This window comes from Rousettus aegyptiacus, unplaced genomic scaffold (genome assembly GCF_014176215.1).
Source record: "Rousettus aegyptiacus isolate mRouAeg1 unplaced genomic scaffold, mRouAeg1.p scaffold_m13_p_15, whole genome shotgun sequence".
NCBI classification, from domain to species: domain Eukaryota; kingdom Metazoa; phylum Chordata; class Mammalia; order Chiroptera; family Pteropodidae; genus Rousettus; species Rousettus aegyptiacus.
In genome coordinates this window covers 16,014,025-16,031,219 of record NW_023416290.1, presented here as the reverse complement: position 1 = coordinate 16,031,219, position 17,195 = coordinate 16,014,025, and the positions used below count along the sequence as shown (strand labels likewise).

Genomic DNA, 17,195 nt, shown 5'->3' with positions numbered 1-17,195 from the left:
TTATTGAGAAGTCTTCATTAAAGAGATAGCAGCAAAAAGAATAATTGCAAGGTCCAGGGACTGGCAGTCTAGCGTAGTTGGAATTAGCAAGGAATTTGGCAGCCAGATTTTAGAATCTTGAAAGGAAAATTGAGAGCAGCAGCAAGTAAGGTGGATTGGTGGCAGATTTTGTGTGGTTGGTTATAGTTATCAGGCTCAGCTATTTAAATTTTAATATGTGATCAATGGGGTAGCCATGGGAATTTAAAAAGCGAAGGCTTTATATTATTAAATCTGGGCTTTAAAAAAGAAACTAACAGCTGTCTGTAAACTTTGAGACCACTTAGGTCACTAGGGTGGTGTTCCAGGAAGAGAATGCAGAGGGACTGAACTAGGTTGGGGAAAAATGGACAGACAGTGATCCAGGAAATTTGAGAATCACTCAGGACTTACCATTGTCAAACATAAAGATGGTCTTGTCTTTGTGTGGGATGAAAAGAAGGAAAAGTTAAAGATAAGAAGAATCCTAGCCTGTGGGACTAATTTGGACATCTTCTCTTTGTGAAAACCTTTATTGGAAAGTCATGAGTTTGGTTTAGGTAACCTTTAATGTTAAGTGCTTGTAAGAAACCAGATAGAGTTGTCTGCCTGTGGTCAATGGAAGGAACTATGGTGTAGTATTTAGGAGAGGTAAGACAAAGTGCAGAAGTTTGGGGGAAGGTTTTAATATTGCAAAAGCAGCAGTAAAATCAAAAAAGATGAATGCAGAATATAAGGCATGTGGAATTGACAATCAGGGCATTATTGCAGGTATTTTTAAAGAGCAAACTCAGCAGTGGTGAAGCAGAAAAAGCTTCAGTTGAATGAATGGCAATTGGTGTGGTGGACACTGCTGATTTTATTGCAATTATCTCTTCTCCCTGTCTTCCTTACCAATAGAACTCCGATTTTATTCAAGGGGCAATGAGTATCTAGGGATGATCATGTGAGATAGTTCTGGCCAATGAGACAGAAGTGGAAATCTGTTGGGGATTTCTGGGGAGGTTTTTGGTTTTTGGATAGCCATGGCTCTTTTTTCATCTTTCCTCTCAGTTCTCTAGCCCTCTTCCTTCCTAGAATACTAAACAAGGCAACAAGGATGGGAATGAATGCCTACGCTCTCAGTATGATGGGAAAGACAGCATCGTTGAGCCCTGGACAGCCTTGGCCTACCTGTCCCTAAGGTTCTTGCTGTGTAAGACTGTTCAAGAGCTTTAATTAGATAATTTAGAGACGTTAGTTGGGTGTGCTTTCGTTTTCAGAAGCTGATTCTTTAAGTCGGTTTTAATCGTTGGTAATGGCAACTGAAAATCTCAGCATCTTCGAAGTAAATGATGAGATTGACTTGACCTCCCCTTATAAGACTGGTCTGCAGACACCTGCATCAAAATCTTTTGCGATGACTATAAAAATGCTGGTACTAGGGTATTGCTCTAGACCAACTAAATCCGATTATTTGGGAATGGAGCTGAGGAATCTATTTTTAATGCACTAAGGTTTGAGAAATACAGCTTTAATTTATAATTCCATTACACCACTCTCAGGTTCATGCAAGTAGGCACACCGTCTACAACAGTGGGGAGCTGGTGAAGGCGACTTCGTGTCCATTATATTGGGGATATGTGCTTATGCATAGATCTGGATAAAGAAGAAATTAAAGGATTAATTGAAACCTAGTGGATAAGAAAGTCAGGCTTAGGTGGTGATATGCTCTTGCTTGATATAAAATATCAATAATTTGTACCTTTAACATCTCTGAAGGAATGGGAGGTCTTGAGGGCTACTGAGTAACTGAAGGGGAAATAAGGAGAGTAGTGAATCTTCTCATCTTCCTGGCCTTGGGCCCACAGGTATACGTGATACCTGCAGGGAAAGCAAAGTCAGAAATATTCCCATGGAGGTAAGGGAGATGGGAGAAGGACATTGATGTTGGAAGACAAGTTGGTTAGTTTACAACAGCTATGTTTTGAAAAATCAGTCAAGTTCTCATACCACTGTATAGTTCTTGTTATGAGTTACTAAAGTAAATGATTATATATTTCCATCTGCCATTTTAATCCTTAAGTAACAGAAGACAATTTTAAAAAAATTTTGTCTTAACCCTGGAACTGAACATAAGGTAACATCCAGCAGTGAGTTTCTGTTGACTCTGCACAACAACCCAAGTGGGTAAAGTTTTGAACTTGCTTATTTGCAGTTTCTCTCTTTGAATATGTATTCTGAAGAGTTCTTTTTTTTTTTTTTTTCCAGTATGGTGTGTTGTCCAAATGAAATATTCTCCAAAGTAATGACCTCAAGATAAAAACCAAGATAAAAAGCTGGCATCATTATGTTTGGCAGGCACAAACAGTGCTTATGCTGAAATCGAAATGATAGAAACTACCTCATGGAAGAACGCAAACACTCAAAATTTGTAAGAAAAGATACGTAAATCAAATTTGTAAAGCAATTCTATTGCCACTTTTAAAAAAGTAAATTCCCTTTTAAGGGACTCATCAACTTCACTCGAGTCCAAAACATTTTTGGGTGGCAGGGATAATGATGATTAAAGCCTGAAACATCAGCAAAACTCCTTTACATCTACAAAGATGGGAAAACAAACCTTTAGGCAAAATGCTAAAAATAGGCTCATTTTGGTGAAATGAAGCTGTTTGAATAAATGAAACTCATAGTTTTTATCTAAACCATCTGTGGTGTGAAATGGGAAGTCATATAGAAAAGTCCTTAGAGGCTTCTGATTGCTCTGCATTAGAAAGAAGAGGGGGAGGAGAGAAAACAGGGTTTCTCTCCATTTATCTGAGAATTAACAAAGTGATCAGCGAAGTGACAATGGAGGCCAACCTGTGCTGGCTGCAGGCAATCTGGCTCCCCAGCTGTCTATGTGTTGAAGGTGAAATGTTTTAGGAATGCAAGACCAGAATCATTTCAAGAAATTGATAGGTTAAAGTAGCAGAAGTAGCAGATTCTTTGTCCTGTAAGAAAAGAAAGGTTGGGCTGGGGAGTGGCGGGGAGAAGGAGAGACAGAACCCAATCCAAAACAACCACCAGGGGACTTAGTGTTGCAAAGGACTATCACTTCTGTTATGTTGGCCTGCCGAAACCACATCTTGAAACCAGGTGTTAAAAATGACCCAACTCAACAGCTAGTATGGCTTTGTAGAAATGTATATTTTGTAATATTCCCCGGAAATTGCAGTTTCATTTAGATATACCAATCTTTTTTTCTTCTTGTATAAAACTCTCACCAAGACCAGATTTAGATTTCTGTGGGTCCACCTTTATAAACAAACCAAAAGCAATTACAAAATGCTCCACAGAATTGGTGATAATTTACAGAGAGATGGATTCCGTGGGGTTTCCTCAGGCTTGGGAAACTGGGTAAAACTAGATCAAAGAAAAATCTAGCAATGATTATTGATGCGAGCTATTTTCATATGGTACATTTCTACGTGTTTGAGCATCATACCAATACGCTTAATTTCTGGAAGGACTTTATCCACAGGCCACGGGCCGTGGCATGGCTCCCTTTCATTCATTGTTCTCTTTGATTCTTACATAACTACAGTAGGGTCCACATGGAATCATTGAGATCCCTCTCTTAGTTTATCGGCTTTATTAGATTTAATCTTCAAATTTGTTTACATCATCACCTCTCACCCTCAGTTTACTCATTTGAATAATTGAAGAGTTACAGGCTATTAAGAGAAAGCTTTTTGCCAAATGTTCTCTTGTAAAACATGGTAAGAACAGCCATAAGTAATCCCCCTGCCCATATTCTGGTCTTTGTGGATTCTATTAAAACTAATATTAAGTTTTTTAGAATAAAAGGTTGATGCCATGTTCACTGAATTTGATTTAATTAGCAACAGGTATGCTTTGACTCTAGTGATGGAGCCCTTTTGAGTAAGGTTAAGGTACCTACCACTGGAGCAAAGAGAGAGGATGCGTTTCTTTCCAGTCCAGCGCTAGGCCTGATTTTTCAGGGTAGCCTCTGCAGTGGTAGCCTTTGTCCCACAACATGACCAGAGGACTTGTAAGTCTAGGACTATTTTAGAGCACTCTGTGACTTATGGTCATAGGTAATTTTCTAAGTGAATTGTGTTCTCTCTTGATCTTCCTTTGTCCATAGCCGGAACATCAGCAGGACCAGCAATTAAAGCTCTGAGTGGCAAACCCAGGTCAGTGGGTTTCAGTGGGATTCAGTGGGGCTCAGTGAAACACCCAATAGCAAGTCACTGCATTTCTCTACCTGTAAGCTGAATCAGTATTATTTCTCATGTACCTTTCACCCACCATCATCATATGTGGAAAATAATATGGTTTGAGTTCTCAGATGTCCAGAGAGGAATGGCATGCTCTCAGGGCTGAGTCATATGATTGGTTTATCTAAGTCTTAGAATTCGACAGGATTTGATCTCGATTCGCATGTCGAGCATCAGACTGAGTCAACATCGAGGACTTCAAAACAAAGCTATCTGGAGGTAAAACATTGACAGGCGCCCGTCTTAAATGTCCACCCGTCTATCCGGAAAGCTTAGGTACTAGGCCGACCCCCCACTGCCCCTCAGTGTAATGGAAAGTGTCAGTGATAAAAATGTTAAGAGATGACAATGTCCTTTTGCTCTAATGACTTACTCCACCCCGATGCACCTGGGAAAGGTCGAGGTTAGTCCTCAGAAGGCAGTCATGTTGGAAAGACTCCCGTTCCTTTCACCATTACACGGGGACCTTTGTGGCTTGATGTTTAACTGCCCTGGAATGTTATTCTTTCCATTGCCTTTATGACTATACTTAGATGTGAAACTCCTGGGCCTTATTCCAGTACCACCCTCAATCCGCCTTTTCTCTTACAGACCTCAAAACATCCAAACCCGTCGTATTCTACAGGTTTCCACTGAATCAAAATGTGAGGTGCACGTTTCACCAAGCGGTATGTCATCTCTCAGCGTTCCAGGGAGAAAGCTCGGTTCATACGATCAAAATTAATGGCCGCTACTGAACTTCTCATCAGCAATCCACTGCAGGGTCTTTCCTCAGCATTACGGCCAGTAGGGCAAGTGCCAGGTTGAGGAAACAAAACATTCGTTTTGGAAATCTGCTGGCTCTAAACCTTTGATCGCCACTTTCTAACTGTCTTTAAAACCTTTTGCCTTACAACAGTTGCAAGCTGTGGTTTTGTGTCTGTGTGAGGTGACTAACAGCACTACCACTCTCTATGTGGGGAGTGTATTCATCTAGCACCCAAACCACCTACTGACTTCCGGCACCTCTTATCAGCTAAGCCATCAGCCACGAGCTGACATTTCAGCATTCAGAAGCTCCCCACCCCCACTTAAAAAAAAAAGTGACAGGAGGAGCAAAAGGCTCATTTGGCAATAGTTTGCTCTTGCTGTTTGGCCTGGAGAAAGACATTCAAAGTGGTAGAAGATTGTTTAGTAACAGCTGGCGAGCACCAGGGTGTAAGGCTGATTTTCAGATATGACAGGCACTTACAGGAATGCTGCCAGATACAGCTGTTTAAAAGCCTTAATAAACAGCAAGTCAATACTAATCTTTGCCAAATTAATCTTTTCCCTGACAGCCCATCAGAGCAATTATGTTTAGGCTTATTGTAAACACACAATTGTCAAACACGGAAGATGCAGCTTTTAAAATACTATAGTTTGGTTCATAGTCTTTCTTTAGAATTTTTTTTTTATTTTTTTTTCTGTAGAATTGTAAGTCTTTCCATTTTCTTTTCCAGTCATTATTATTATGTTTTTCTGGCCTCATGTCAGTGTGAAAGAAATTTCACTTTCAACCGTCTTTGCTAGCAAGCTGTTAATAAAATGTGACATGGCGACAGTGCTGGTGGGTTCCCTTAATAAGGCACGACTCTGACCAGGCTGGAGTGTGACACGTCCGTGCTCTCAGGTGCCTCCTGATAAGGAACCAGAACTTTATCTTCGCTTCTTCTTTCCTTCTACAGTGTCATCTGGTTCTGGATACAAATGATGAGATGTTGACTAAGCAAGAAATGAGAAAGCAAAGTCTAATTCTGCGTACACGTGGATTGCGGATTGTGTGTACGTTGGTTCAGAAGTTACCCCTCCCTCTCACAAACAGTAGTCATGTGCAGATGCAGAAACTTTTCTGTTAGGGAAGGTTCTTTTATGCTGGGACCTGGTTTCAAATCATCCTAGGGAAATCTCCTTTGAGAATCTTAAAAAAAAAGGACCATGCCTCCTTATCCTGGTGTAATTCAGATAGAGTCCAAGAAATACGCTCTTTTATTTATTTTATTTCACCAAGTCATATTAACACTTGGTAACCAGATTTTAAAAAGCAGCATCCTGCTCATCAGTGTTTTAATTTAGCATTCCTTAAACTTGTCTCCTGGAATTTCTCTCTGGCTCTCAACACTCCTACTTGTCTAGCACCTTTTCCCTCCTTGGCTTCTTATTTTCTTGATGTGACTAGTGTGTATTTCATCTTTTACTTGTGAACTCGAAACTCTTGTTCGATCTTGTAGACCAAAAAAAAAAAAAAAAGAAAGAAAAAAAAAGAAAACAAAAAATAGGGCACAACTCATTCTGAAATTCTTTTTTTTTTGATCTTTTTGTAACTTTATATTTCTTAATAAAAATTTTCCATTCTTCTTCGCCTCCTAATGCTTGCTCGCCTGCAATGTTTAATTTCCTTTTATATGAAAAGAGGTTTTAAATTATCAAGGAAACATCACACAGTTCTCACTGAGGATAATTTGTGATGTTTCATTGACCTTTCTACATATCATTGCATTTATTGTAAACCTACTATGTGCCATGACATTTCAAGTTGTTTTGGTGGTAGAGAAATTATTCTATTCTAGGGAAACAGAGTTGGTACTGTTGGGTGACTCACATGAATTCATCCATTAGGTGACTCAGTGTTGTAAGTATTTGGGATTAAATTTAGGTTGTGAATTCTGTACCTTGCTTGCCACTATTTCAATATTCAACATTAATAAAAGAGAAGAATGTCTCTGTGTTTTTATGATTACCTTAAAATGAGAGTTATAAACGGAGTAAGAATAAACAGATCAACCCCCCTCAGCAAATGAACATTAAGAGAATATCTGTGTGTAACAAACTCTTTCATGTCCCAGCAGATAACCTATTTATGCCAGATTTCCACATAAAACGTTTGCTATAACAAAGAAATAAGGATGTTTATTGGGATTTACTGGAATCTGGTACTTTAAAATATTCTTTGTTTAATTTAATGTAACTGTCTGGGACTGGTTTGAAGTGGGGCACCCTGTAAGCAAACAAACAACTGATCGCTACTTTGAGTCCTTCCAGAACTTGTGAGAAACTCCATTTGAAATTATATCTATAGTTGTAGTCAGAATCCTAGTGTCTCTGGTACCCAAACATATTAGGTAGAACTATATGAAATAGCCGTTTTTGTACATACTGGCACATATTGGCATTGCCACATATGGGCAATTTCTTATGGCTCGGTAGAATTACCTTTCAAATGAGTGGACAACTCTTTGCAAAAGGCCCATGGAAAAAGAAAATGGGCTGTTGGTGTGCTTATTTTAAATTTTGAATTCATAAATTAAAAATATTTATTACTAATGACCCTGAGCCAGGACACACCATTAAGGCAACAGGCAAAAACAATCACAGACACCAACTTTATCCTCAGCTCTGTTCAGCGACTTGATTAACTGGAAGTCATTACTTGGCAATTTTCCAATGCCAACTCATTCATATTTGATGGGAATTGGGGTTCTGGATTATTCTTTCTTGTATATGCTAGAGACACAACTCAACCCTCTCCTACTCATTGTCCTGGAGATATATCTATCTATCTATCTATCTATCTATCTATCTATCTATCTATCTATCTATCTATCGATAGATAGATATTGAATTAGTTCTAGTTTTGATTTTGGTGAATTGGTAAAGATATTTTTTATTTAACATTATGCCAAACCACCCGGAATGACCTGATTTGAGGCGTGGAATCCTGCGGGTGCTAGGGCGGGGTACGCCATTTCTCTTCCTCTGGGTTAAGAGCTACATGCTACTGTGCCCGGGCCGAATTCTGGCTCCCCTTTTAAAGATGGGGGGGTTTCTCCGGCAGCACCTCGCTGTCTTAGAGATCGGTGAGAGGGCGTCCTCGCTGTTTCAGAAAAGAACAGCTGTGGCCATGCCAGCCGTTCATCCCTACCGTGCCTGATCGCTTCTGCCATCTGACTGGGTCTGCCCTTTAGAAACGGATGGATATCCAAATAGAATACGGTCACGCGTCGTAAGAATTTTTATTTATGATGTATTTTCTTTTATTTACATTTGTTTTGTACTGTTTTTGGTATCGAGTTTCAACACTCTACCCTGGTTGCACACCTGCTCTAGAGAAGCTGTAAACAGCATTGTACTTTCTGTACAAACTGCCTGTCAAAGTCGAAGCTGGTTGTTCTCATCCCAGTAATTATCTTCTCAGTTTAGACTGAATGCAAGTGAAAATTCTACTTTATCATAATATAATAAATAAAAGACATTAGGTAATTAGTAGTGCTGGTATATTTCTGAAATACTAAACAGACAAACAATAAACTGTGAACTTAATCACATGAGTTCTTATACAGTTTCAAGACAGGAAAATTAGAGCTCTCAGCTACAGTCATTTTAATAATCACATTGGATCTGCATTATTTATTAGTTATTACATGCTCAAGTGATTCAAGGTTGTACAATGCCTAAAATCATTCCAAAGCAAGCATACCTTTTGTCTTTTTAATTCTGACTGGATTACACAATGCATATATTTGTATTTAGTTAAATTGCTAAGTTTATTTCACACATTCCATGAAAGAGACATCAGCCATTCTCTTGATTTCCAACCAGACTAGCTTTCTTGCTACCAGCCCCTGTAAGGGAGTCATTTCCTAGCTCTTTTTGATGTAAAAGCTATGCAAACCTTCAGCCAGATTCTCAATGCTTTTGGTTCCCTAGCAAATCTCTGGTACTCTCAGAATTCTCTTGGAAGACCCAGGAATTCTGGAAAGAGAAGTAGCTTACGGAGGCACAAAAGACAGCAAGAATCTCAATTTCTATCAGCAGCTTTCAAATTTGGATGCTTTCCCTTTCTTCTTCTTCTTCTTTTTTTTTTTTTTTTTTTTTTTTTTTTTTTTTTTGCTGTCTGGTTATTCACTTTTCATTTTTAGATATATTCTTGACAGTATGCTTCCCCTTTTTCTTCTTCCCACTCTTGGTTTAATTCCTAAATGTTTTCTGGATTTTGTGAAAAACATTCAGCTTGAGGAATTTTGGTTAATTTGACTTTATTATTATTATTATTGTTTGGAGGAGAGTTTACAGAATTAACTAAAACCAGCTGAGAACCAAGAAGCAATCTTTTTCAGATTGAGAACCCGTCTGTTTAGTCTTGGAGCTTGTGTGACTTTTAGGGCAATTTTCTGTTATATTGTACGAAGAAAGAAAGTTATTAAATATCATAGTTTTTCATTTGCATCAACCAAAGAAACGTAGAAATAAAGATTGGTTACTATAATTTGGTGCTAAATGAAAAGTAGGTTTGGCTTTATTCATGTCACTGTAAAAACTAAATAATAAAGTATTCACACCAAGCGTGAATTTTTTTTTTTGCCAGCAAAAGTTAAAACATCAAAGAAACCTCTTTCAAATACTAACAAATTTACTTACAAACACCTATATTTATTATTTCATAAATAGGCGCAACAGGTTCCATAAAAAAAGATTAAATACAGACACAGTATGAAGAAACAATAATACAGAGCCATATGTAAAGGTTATAATTTAGCTGTTTCCAATCTGTTTTTGCATCTAATAAAATACCAGGTAAGCATTTGGCAGTTTTATACATAAAAGGACTTAAATGACATTTACTAACCATTACACAAAAAGTGATACAAAAAAGCAATTTTTCTGCAGTACAAAATAAATGTTTGCGCTTCCCTCAACACTAGTTTCTTTTTGTCTGATCAATGAGACAAAGCCAATTTGTTTTTAAATTAAAATCATTTGGGAATATGTTTTTTTTTCAAATATTTTGAAAATATAGAACTATTAGTCAGTTGTTTTAAAAATGAAGTAAAAATATGAATGTTTGCCAATTTAACCCCTATTGTGAAATCAATAAACTGGAATGAGCCAGTTTCAAATTACAATTTAGCTACAAAAACATTCACATTTTATACTCTAGGAGAGTGTGACATAGATGCTATTTACAAACTTGCTATGACTGCTACATCAAGCCATTTAAAAAGTCTTTAGTAGTTTCATATAAACACCCATTATGAAAACCAATGGAAAATCCAGGACTTTTATCCGAGACATCTACAGTTGCTAAGGCAGTTACTATAGCGCAGCACTTCACAGCAAAAAACGAACATAAAATCTGAATGGTCCAAATTTCCTTCAGGGAAGAAGAAAAACAATGTCCATAAGGAATTAAAAAAATAATAAAGAAGCATGACTATTTCTTCCAGAGTGGGTGACCCACAAGCTCAAATGGTCCTAAGTGCTTAGCAACTTGTATTTTCTAATAAAATGGAGAACTGCCTTGACTGTACAAAGCAATCCACGGTGAAAAGACTTCCCTGAATTCCTCAGTGGAAAGAAGAGGTGTTCAGATTTTCAGGTAAGGTACAGTGCTTTGTCCCTCTGCATGCCCCTGTATAAAGAGAAAACAGACAATGTCCTGTTACAAGATGTGGGCTACAGGTGACCACGAGACATGTAAGTCTATTTGTCATAGCTTGAGGTATAAGGTGCACAACTAGTTAACCCTCAGGTAAAGCAAACAAGGATTTAAAGGCATTTATTCTTGAAACAGCTAACTACTTAAAGATTTCTGGAGCGCTGTCTTCTGTTTTCACGAACATGGAACCATTCCAGATCATCTTTTAGAAAACAGGAAGAAAAGACGGATCTTTCCATCCACTAGCGAGCAGGGGACAACAGCATGCTATGAGAGCTGTCCACCACGAGGTGGCGATGACCGGCCGCTTACCCACTACTGCAGTAGTCGCTATTCCAGTCCACGGGCTGGGCGGGAGGATTTCTGCACCCAGAACGCACATACTCCATTGCTTGGGTGACCACTTGTGCAGCTGTAGATGTAGGGTTGATAATAGTCTGATAGTCAGGAGGAAGAGTAAATCCCTGAAAGGGAAAGCAATCCACAAATAAGAATCAAAGTACCCTTTTAAGAAGAAAAGCACCTAAATATTTATCCATTGTTTGCAAACATTCTATTGCCTTTTTGCTTGTGTCTTCGCAAGGGCAAGCTTATCCGAATAGCCTAGGAAACTTACAACAAAGGTAGAAAAGAAATGCTTACAACCCCATTCTTCATACCTTTCCTTCGTCTAACGATGTGCTAGAAAACCTTCCATTGTACTCTTGATCAGATAAATTGAAAAACAATTTAAAATATAGAGATGCTAACTCAAGCAAAACAAAGGGAAAAGAACCTAAACCCCTCAAAGTTTATGTGTTTTTTTTTTAATCAAACCTAAGGATACATTAATAGTTAATTCCTCAGAATATGCAACAGAATCTTTTTTGAAGCATTCAGGCAGCAGGTGGCTGAGTGTTTTATTAGGCTACACCTATTCACATATTGTTCTCAAAACCCTTTTTCTTCATTCAGTCACAAAAGGACCATCTGCTTCTTTTTTTATTTGTACTTCTTTCTCAGCTAAAAAATTTCAAGCAAAGCTTTTTAACAGTTGTTGGACTAATACAGGGAAAAAGATTCAAAACAATTTGCCATTGGAAAACAGAGAGAAGCAAAAGTGTAAGACAGAGCAAATATTTTTTTAATTGAAAGCTCTATTAACTGGCAAATAATAACCAGACTTCAGGAAGATTCTTTTAATACACTAGAATGGTGAAGTGTTGACTTTTTATCCTTGCAAAGCTATTAAAAATTCAAGAAAAATCTCTGAAGTATATAGTTATATCTGGTAAACAAAAAGCATTATATACTATGATTTATTTTTAGCTTATCTGGTGAATTCAAGAGTAGCATAAGCAAGCTTTGTTGGAAATGACCAAAAAAGCAACTTAATTAATCTTGTGGCTGTCTCTTTCTGCTGCAGATTTCATACATGGTTTTTAACCACTGAAAAATCAAGATATTTAAAAATGAGCTAGTCTCCATTTACTTGCAGGGAGCTTCTGAAAGCATAGTATTGTTGAGTTTTTTTCTTTTCTTTTCCCCTTCTTTTTTAAACTCACCAGAATGATCAGAGGATTGATTTTTAACTAAGGATATTTCCTTAGACTTTTATTTATGCATGGCTGTCTCTTAGGACATTCAATGTCCCCTTTTACTCAAAGACACCTATTATCAAATGTCCTCAATCCTCGATTCTGGCTTTAAGATACTACTTTATTTTCTGTTCAAATGATAAAGACTTTAAGCCAATGTCCACACTAACTCCCACCAAAGCTGTGGATAAAAGACAAAACTTTGATTGGAAACAAATCATTGAAAAGTAGAGAATTCAGCCAGCCTGGTTATTTGATCTTACACATGCTAAGAGGAATAAAATGTTTCCTAAATTAACAACTGGTTCATATGGAAATAAGTTTGTTTATGTAGACACCACTTGCAGCTCAAGCTATAAACATTTTCCAAAATAGGAAGGGGAAAAGGAAGAGAGATAACTGAGTGTTTGTTTCTCTAGTTCTTTCCAGGCTGATGTCCTCTCTTTCTCCAGACCATCCTCTCTTGTCATGCAAGGAGTCCCACTAGCTTCCCTGATTGTCCAGTTTTCTTGACTTCTGTCCCTAGGGCTGAGTGCGATGCTGGACAAACAGCAGGAAAAAAACCCCTAGATTGAAGAGCCTCGAGTTGACTTCTATTTTAGCCCCTGTCATCAGGGCTGGCCATAGGGACTTAAGAGTCAGAGGGTATTTGCCTTACTTACTGGGTATTCTCAGGGTCTCGCCCATAGGAGTGGTTCAATAAATCATATTTTCCAATGAACATAGTTTGATACAGACTATTTGACATTACTATTAGAATGGCACAGGTTGCATAAATGCGTAAATGCCAAGGCTTTCCTATCTTTTTAATGTAAAGTTCTCCATATTGGATTTTTGCAGTTGACAAAATGTGCCCTAAATGTAAATAAGTCTCAAAAATAGCATAGCTGAAAAATATCTTGAGTTAAAAGTATGGAAACATATGAAAAAGCAAAAACCAAATAAAAACAAACCAACCCACTTCCACCAAAAACCCCACAATCAACAACAGAAACCACCATTGTTTTTTTCCATCCAATTAAAATCGTTTCTCATGGTTGGGTGAGAAAGTATCAGGAGGACATTAATTTTTAAGTTATTAGTTTAAGTTGAAATGAGTAACTTCAGTTTATAAAACCAAAATTATGTGTTATCTACAGAATTCAAAGATTTAAGATTCGGCTAACTGCAATGCCTAAATTTAAGATCACAAATATTAAAAACACCAAACGCCAAGAAAAATACAAGCAAAACCTGACATAACATTACTTTTCTTGCTTTCAACTTAGAAAATGAAAACATTCTTCTGAACACTATATAAAGAGATGCTGAGGTCAAACCTAGAGCTAAGTACATTTTTTGTTACTGATGTAAATATGAAACAACGATGATGATATAAATTTTTGAAAAATGTTTGTTTAGCAGTCTAATTAAACAAGACTGAATATTTTGCATTTTAATGCTCAAGAGAAAAATCACCAACTGTTTTTGTAGCATGCCTGGAATTTTAAATTTCATTTTCTGGTGCCAGATTGAAATAAAAATAGGAAACATGATAAAGATTAATTTGATGTCAGAAGGGACATTTGCTCTTTAATTAGATTTCTGTAGCCCTAGCAGTTTTGTTGTGCCACCATAGCAAGTCCTAAAGAGCCTGCAGCACAACCAAACAGTGATCCTCATATCCACACTTTACTGGGAACTAATTTCATTTCCTGCCTGTCTGGAGAGGTATTTTCAACAGGCATCAATGTTTTTGTCTTCACAACTGATTTATTCATCAATCTCAATGTGATTTTTTTAAACCTTTAAATTACACCCAAATCCTAAAGCAGCTGTTTATTACACAAGGAAATTGAAAATCTGTCTGTGTGATATCATACAAAGATTATTTTCTTAAGGTTATAAAGGAAGTTGACAGATATTAATGATTTTTTTTCTCTTGACCTCATTCGACAATATGGTGAACAGAAAAAAAAAGGAAGAAAACTGGACCGAAAAAAGCAGGTCCATGGGCTTAGTGTATAAAATATTATTCTAGAAAAAAATGAAACTATTATTCCTGGTGGACTACACAATCATTTTTGTGGGATACATCCATTTTCAAAAGGATAATAAAATAGCTAAAGTAATACTGAAATATGAGACATTATTTTAAAAATATAGCAGCCATTAACTTTCTCTTTCTTTCTCTTTTTATTTGATGCTTGAATATGGGAAACATGGCCCCCATACCCAGGAAGCAAACGTCTTCAGGATAAAGGTGGTTTGGGTGATGAATCAGGTGTAATTTTATTCACAACCTGGCTCTGCTACCACAGGCTAAAGACCCACTTTGGTGACTCTTGTGATTATAATAAGCTGAGTGACATCAAGGGGCGATGGACTCTTTGATCCTGATTTTAGGGTTATCAGCTCATTGGGGTTGCCAGCTTCTAAATGTGGAGGCTCCAATAACCTGCCTGTGAATCTGACCTCATCCCCCTTCACTCTCCTTTTATTCACCAGGCTCCGCACTGGCCTCCTTTCCATGTCCTGGACCAGCCCTCCTCCTCCTCCTCCTCCTCCTCCTCCTCAGTGAGGTCCTCCCACCTGGGTGGGAGCCTCTTTTCCTTGCTGCTGCTCACCTGGTTTCCCCACAGACCCTTCCCACCTTCTGCTTTTAAGGGCTGCCTCCTCTACTCATCCTTCAGGTAGGTAGGTGTCTGTGCCTACTTTCCTTACCCTTCCGGCTAAAGGCTTGGCCATTCCTCCATGCACCCTGCAGTTCATCCTCCTGTTTCATTTTTTTCTCATGGGATCTTAATAACTTATCTGTTTATCTTATTAACATTTGCTACACCTCCAACTCCTATGTAAACTCTCTCATTATCTATTCTTGCTATCATTCAATTTCTGTGCCTGGATGGTGTCTGGCACATATTAGGGCTTCTAGTAATCTTTTCGGAATCAATGGAATTTTAAAAAAACTTTCAAAGAAAAAACAAAATAATTAAAAAAAAAAAACTTCCAGAGAATTGAGATTCTACAAACCACCCTGTAATTTCATATTTAAAAACTTTCGCAACTCATTTAAAAATTAATTCGCTCATTTGTTCATTTGTCCATTCAACAATTGTTTTACTGGCATTGTTAAAAATGATTTCTAGTCACTGTAGGCTTTTAGTTATTTACTCTCCATTTTGGGTCCATGCCATTTTGTCTTGTATTATTAATGTAAATTGAAATCAGGCCCTACAAGCTCGGTAAGAACACTTTTTGAGATACACGAATAGAACTGACTTAAAGATTGATGAATAACTTGTCTAACGTGATCTGTTCTATTTTTTCCTATTCGGTCCAGATTCTATATGGAAAGACAGATCTCCTGAGTTTTCACGTGTAGCCTTATGTAATTTTAAAATGTTGAAAACTTTTCAGGGTCACAACCAACTCATCTAAGGTCTTTGTATAAATAAAAAAATGAACCATTTCAGAGTGAATAAATTAGAAGAAAGTGTCCTTTCTGGACAGAGCTCCAGTTCTCAATGCATTGAGGGGACCATGCCTTCCGTATTTTTTCCTCTGAGAAGAAACAACCCTGCACCATACACTGTGAGCAAAACATGGGCCCTCAGCCAGGTGGCACCCTTAGGCGGGAGTCATCCCATGTAACCGAAGGTCATGTCCCTCAAGCTACTAATTCTTTACACAAACACCATTGGTTCACTAAAATACAAGGACACTCGAGAGTGTCCCTTTTATTGCTAGTGCTGTCTGATGAAAGGAATGAAAATTTGATCTTATGATCGTCACTTGCTAGTGACAAACACCTCTGTAGACAAGGCAAGATGGCGGAAGTTGGCCTTCCCTGAGTTGCCTTCAGTAGTGGGTCAACAGATAGTGTGTTGAATGTAGCTGGGTAGGTTGTCAGAGCTTTAACAATATCATTGGCTTAAGGACCGTGGAGACTTCAGTTATGTTCTCCATAACCATGTTACTCGTAGAACTAAGTCAGATTTGAAGACTCTCCAAATTCTCATAGACACAGGTTTTCTAATATGAAATCTGTGATAGTCTATAAGAATGATGAAGAGTGAGGGGCAGCAGTCCTAGCATTTAGGAATCCAGGCTCTGATTTCTGAATTGACCCAGGTTTGAATCCTAGCTCTGACCTTATGGGCACATTACTCAGCTCTGCCAAGTCTGAGTTTCTTCACCTGGAAATTGAAGATAATGCTAGTACCTGCATTATACACTCTCTGAAATTAAGGATAAGGAAATCTAAAGTTTACTATTGTCAACTCTCAGAAATCCTGTCTATAATTATAATAATAAAAGTGAATTTGGGACTACATGTATTCAACTTCTCTTCCTGCCTCCTCTCCACTCCACCGTAGTCCAAATATAGACTCAAATCCCACAGAGGCCTAGATATCAATTGTATAGAAAGTCTATGCTTGCCTATTTAATTATAGCTCTAGAAACAACTGAGTAATTGGATTATAAAAGTGATAGACAAATTTTACATCATTTGTAGTTTTTACCATGATCTATTTTTTAAAACAAGGTTTTAGGATTTTTGTTTTATGTTCTGTTTAGTTCATGCCATTTTCTCCTCATTTTCAAATTTTAAAACCAAAACCCCAAACAAAAACTTGATTTCAAAGAAAAGTGAGGCTGCTATTGCGTGGAAATGGTTTTAATAACTGAGGAGTAGGCAGGGAGGTCTCCAAACCTCTTGTGTTTTCTAATCCATACGGAAGCCATTTAAAAATAAAACTCTGGTAAAAATTTTAATTTCCTTGGACTTTTAAGGTTGTATCCATTGATACTTCTGACCAGAAACAGTGGCCCTGATTTCATTTTGCAGCGTTTATTGGACTCAACAGGCGTACCGACAAAGACTTTCTCAGATCCAAACAA

General features: G+C 37.6%; 1 protein-coding gene and 1 long non-coding RNA gene across 11 annotated transcripts in view; one reads left to right on the top strand and one right to left on the bottom strand.

The window, feature by feature from the left end:
• The window catches only part of LOC107497974, a 36,421-nt gene extending 29,884 nt beyond the window's left edge, over positions 1-6,537 (top strand). For 3 of the 5 annotated variants that reach the window (XR_004954599.1, XR_004954602.1, XR_004954601.1), the window contains one exon: positions 2,269-6,537. This is a non-coding gene — a long non-coding RNA (uncharacterized LOC107497974). The remainder of the gene's footprint in view (positions 1-2,268) is intronic. The other 2 variants (XR_004954600.1, XR_001593920.2) reach the window with 2 other exon arrangements.
• A 1,385-nt stretch (positions 6,538-7,922) lies between these two features.
• Positions 7,923-17,195, bottom strand: part of TOX (thymocyte selection associated high mobility group box) — a 279,705-nt gene continuing 270,432 nt past the window's right edge. For 5 of the 6 annotated variants that reach the window (XM_016120471.2, XM_016120472.2, XM_016120470.2 and 2 more), the window contains exons 8-9: positions 11,047-11,198; positions 7,923-10,707 (exon numbers count right to left, since the gene is read on the bottom strand). In XM_016120471.2, coding sequence (XP_015975957.1) covers positions 10,671-10,707; positions 11,047-11,198 — 189 coding nt within the window. In that variant the 3' untranslated portion in view covers positions 7,923-10,670. The remainder of the gene's footprint in view (positions 10,708-11,046; positions 11,199-17,195) is intronic. The other variant, XM_016120466.2, reaches the window with a different exon arrangement.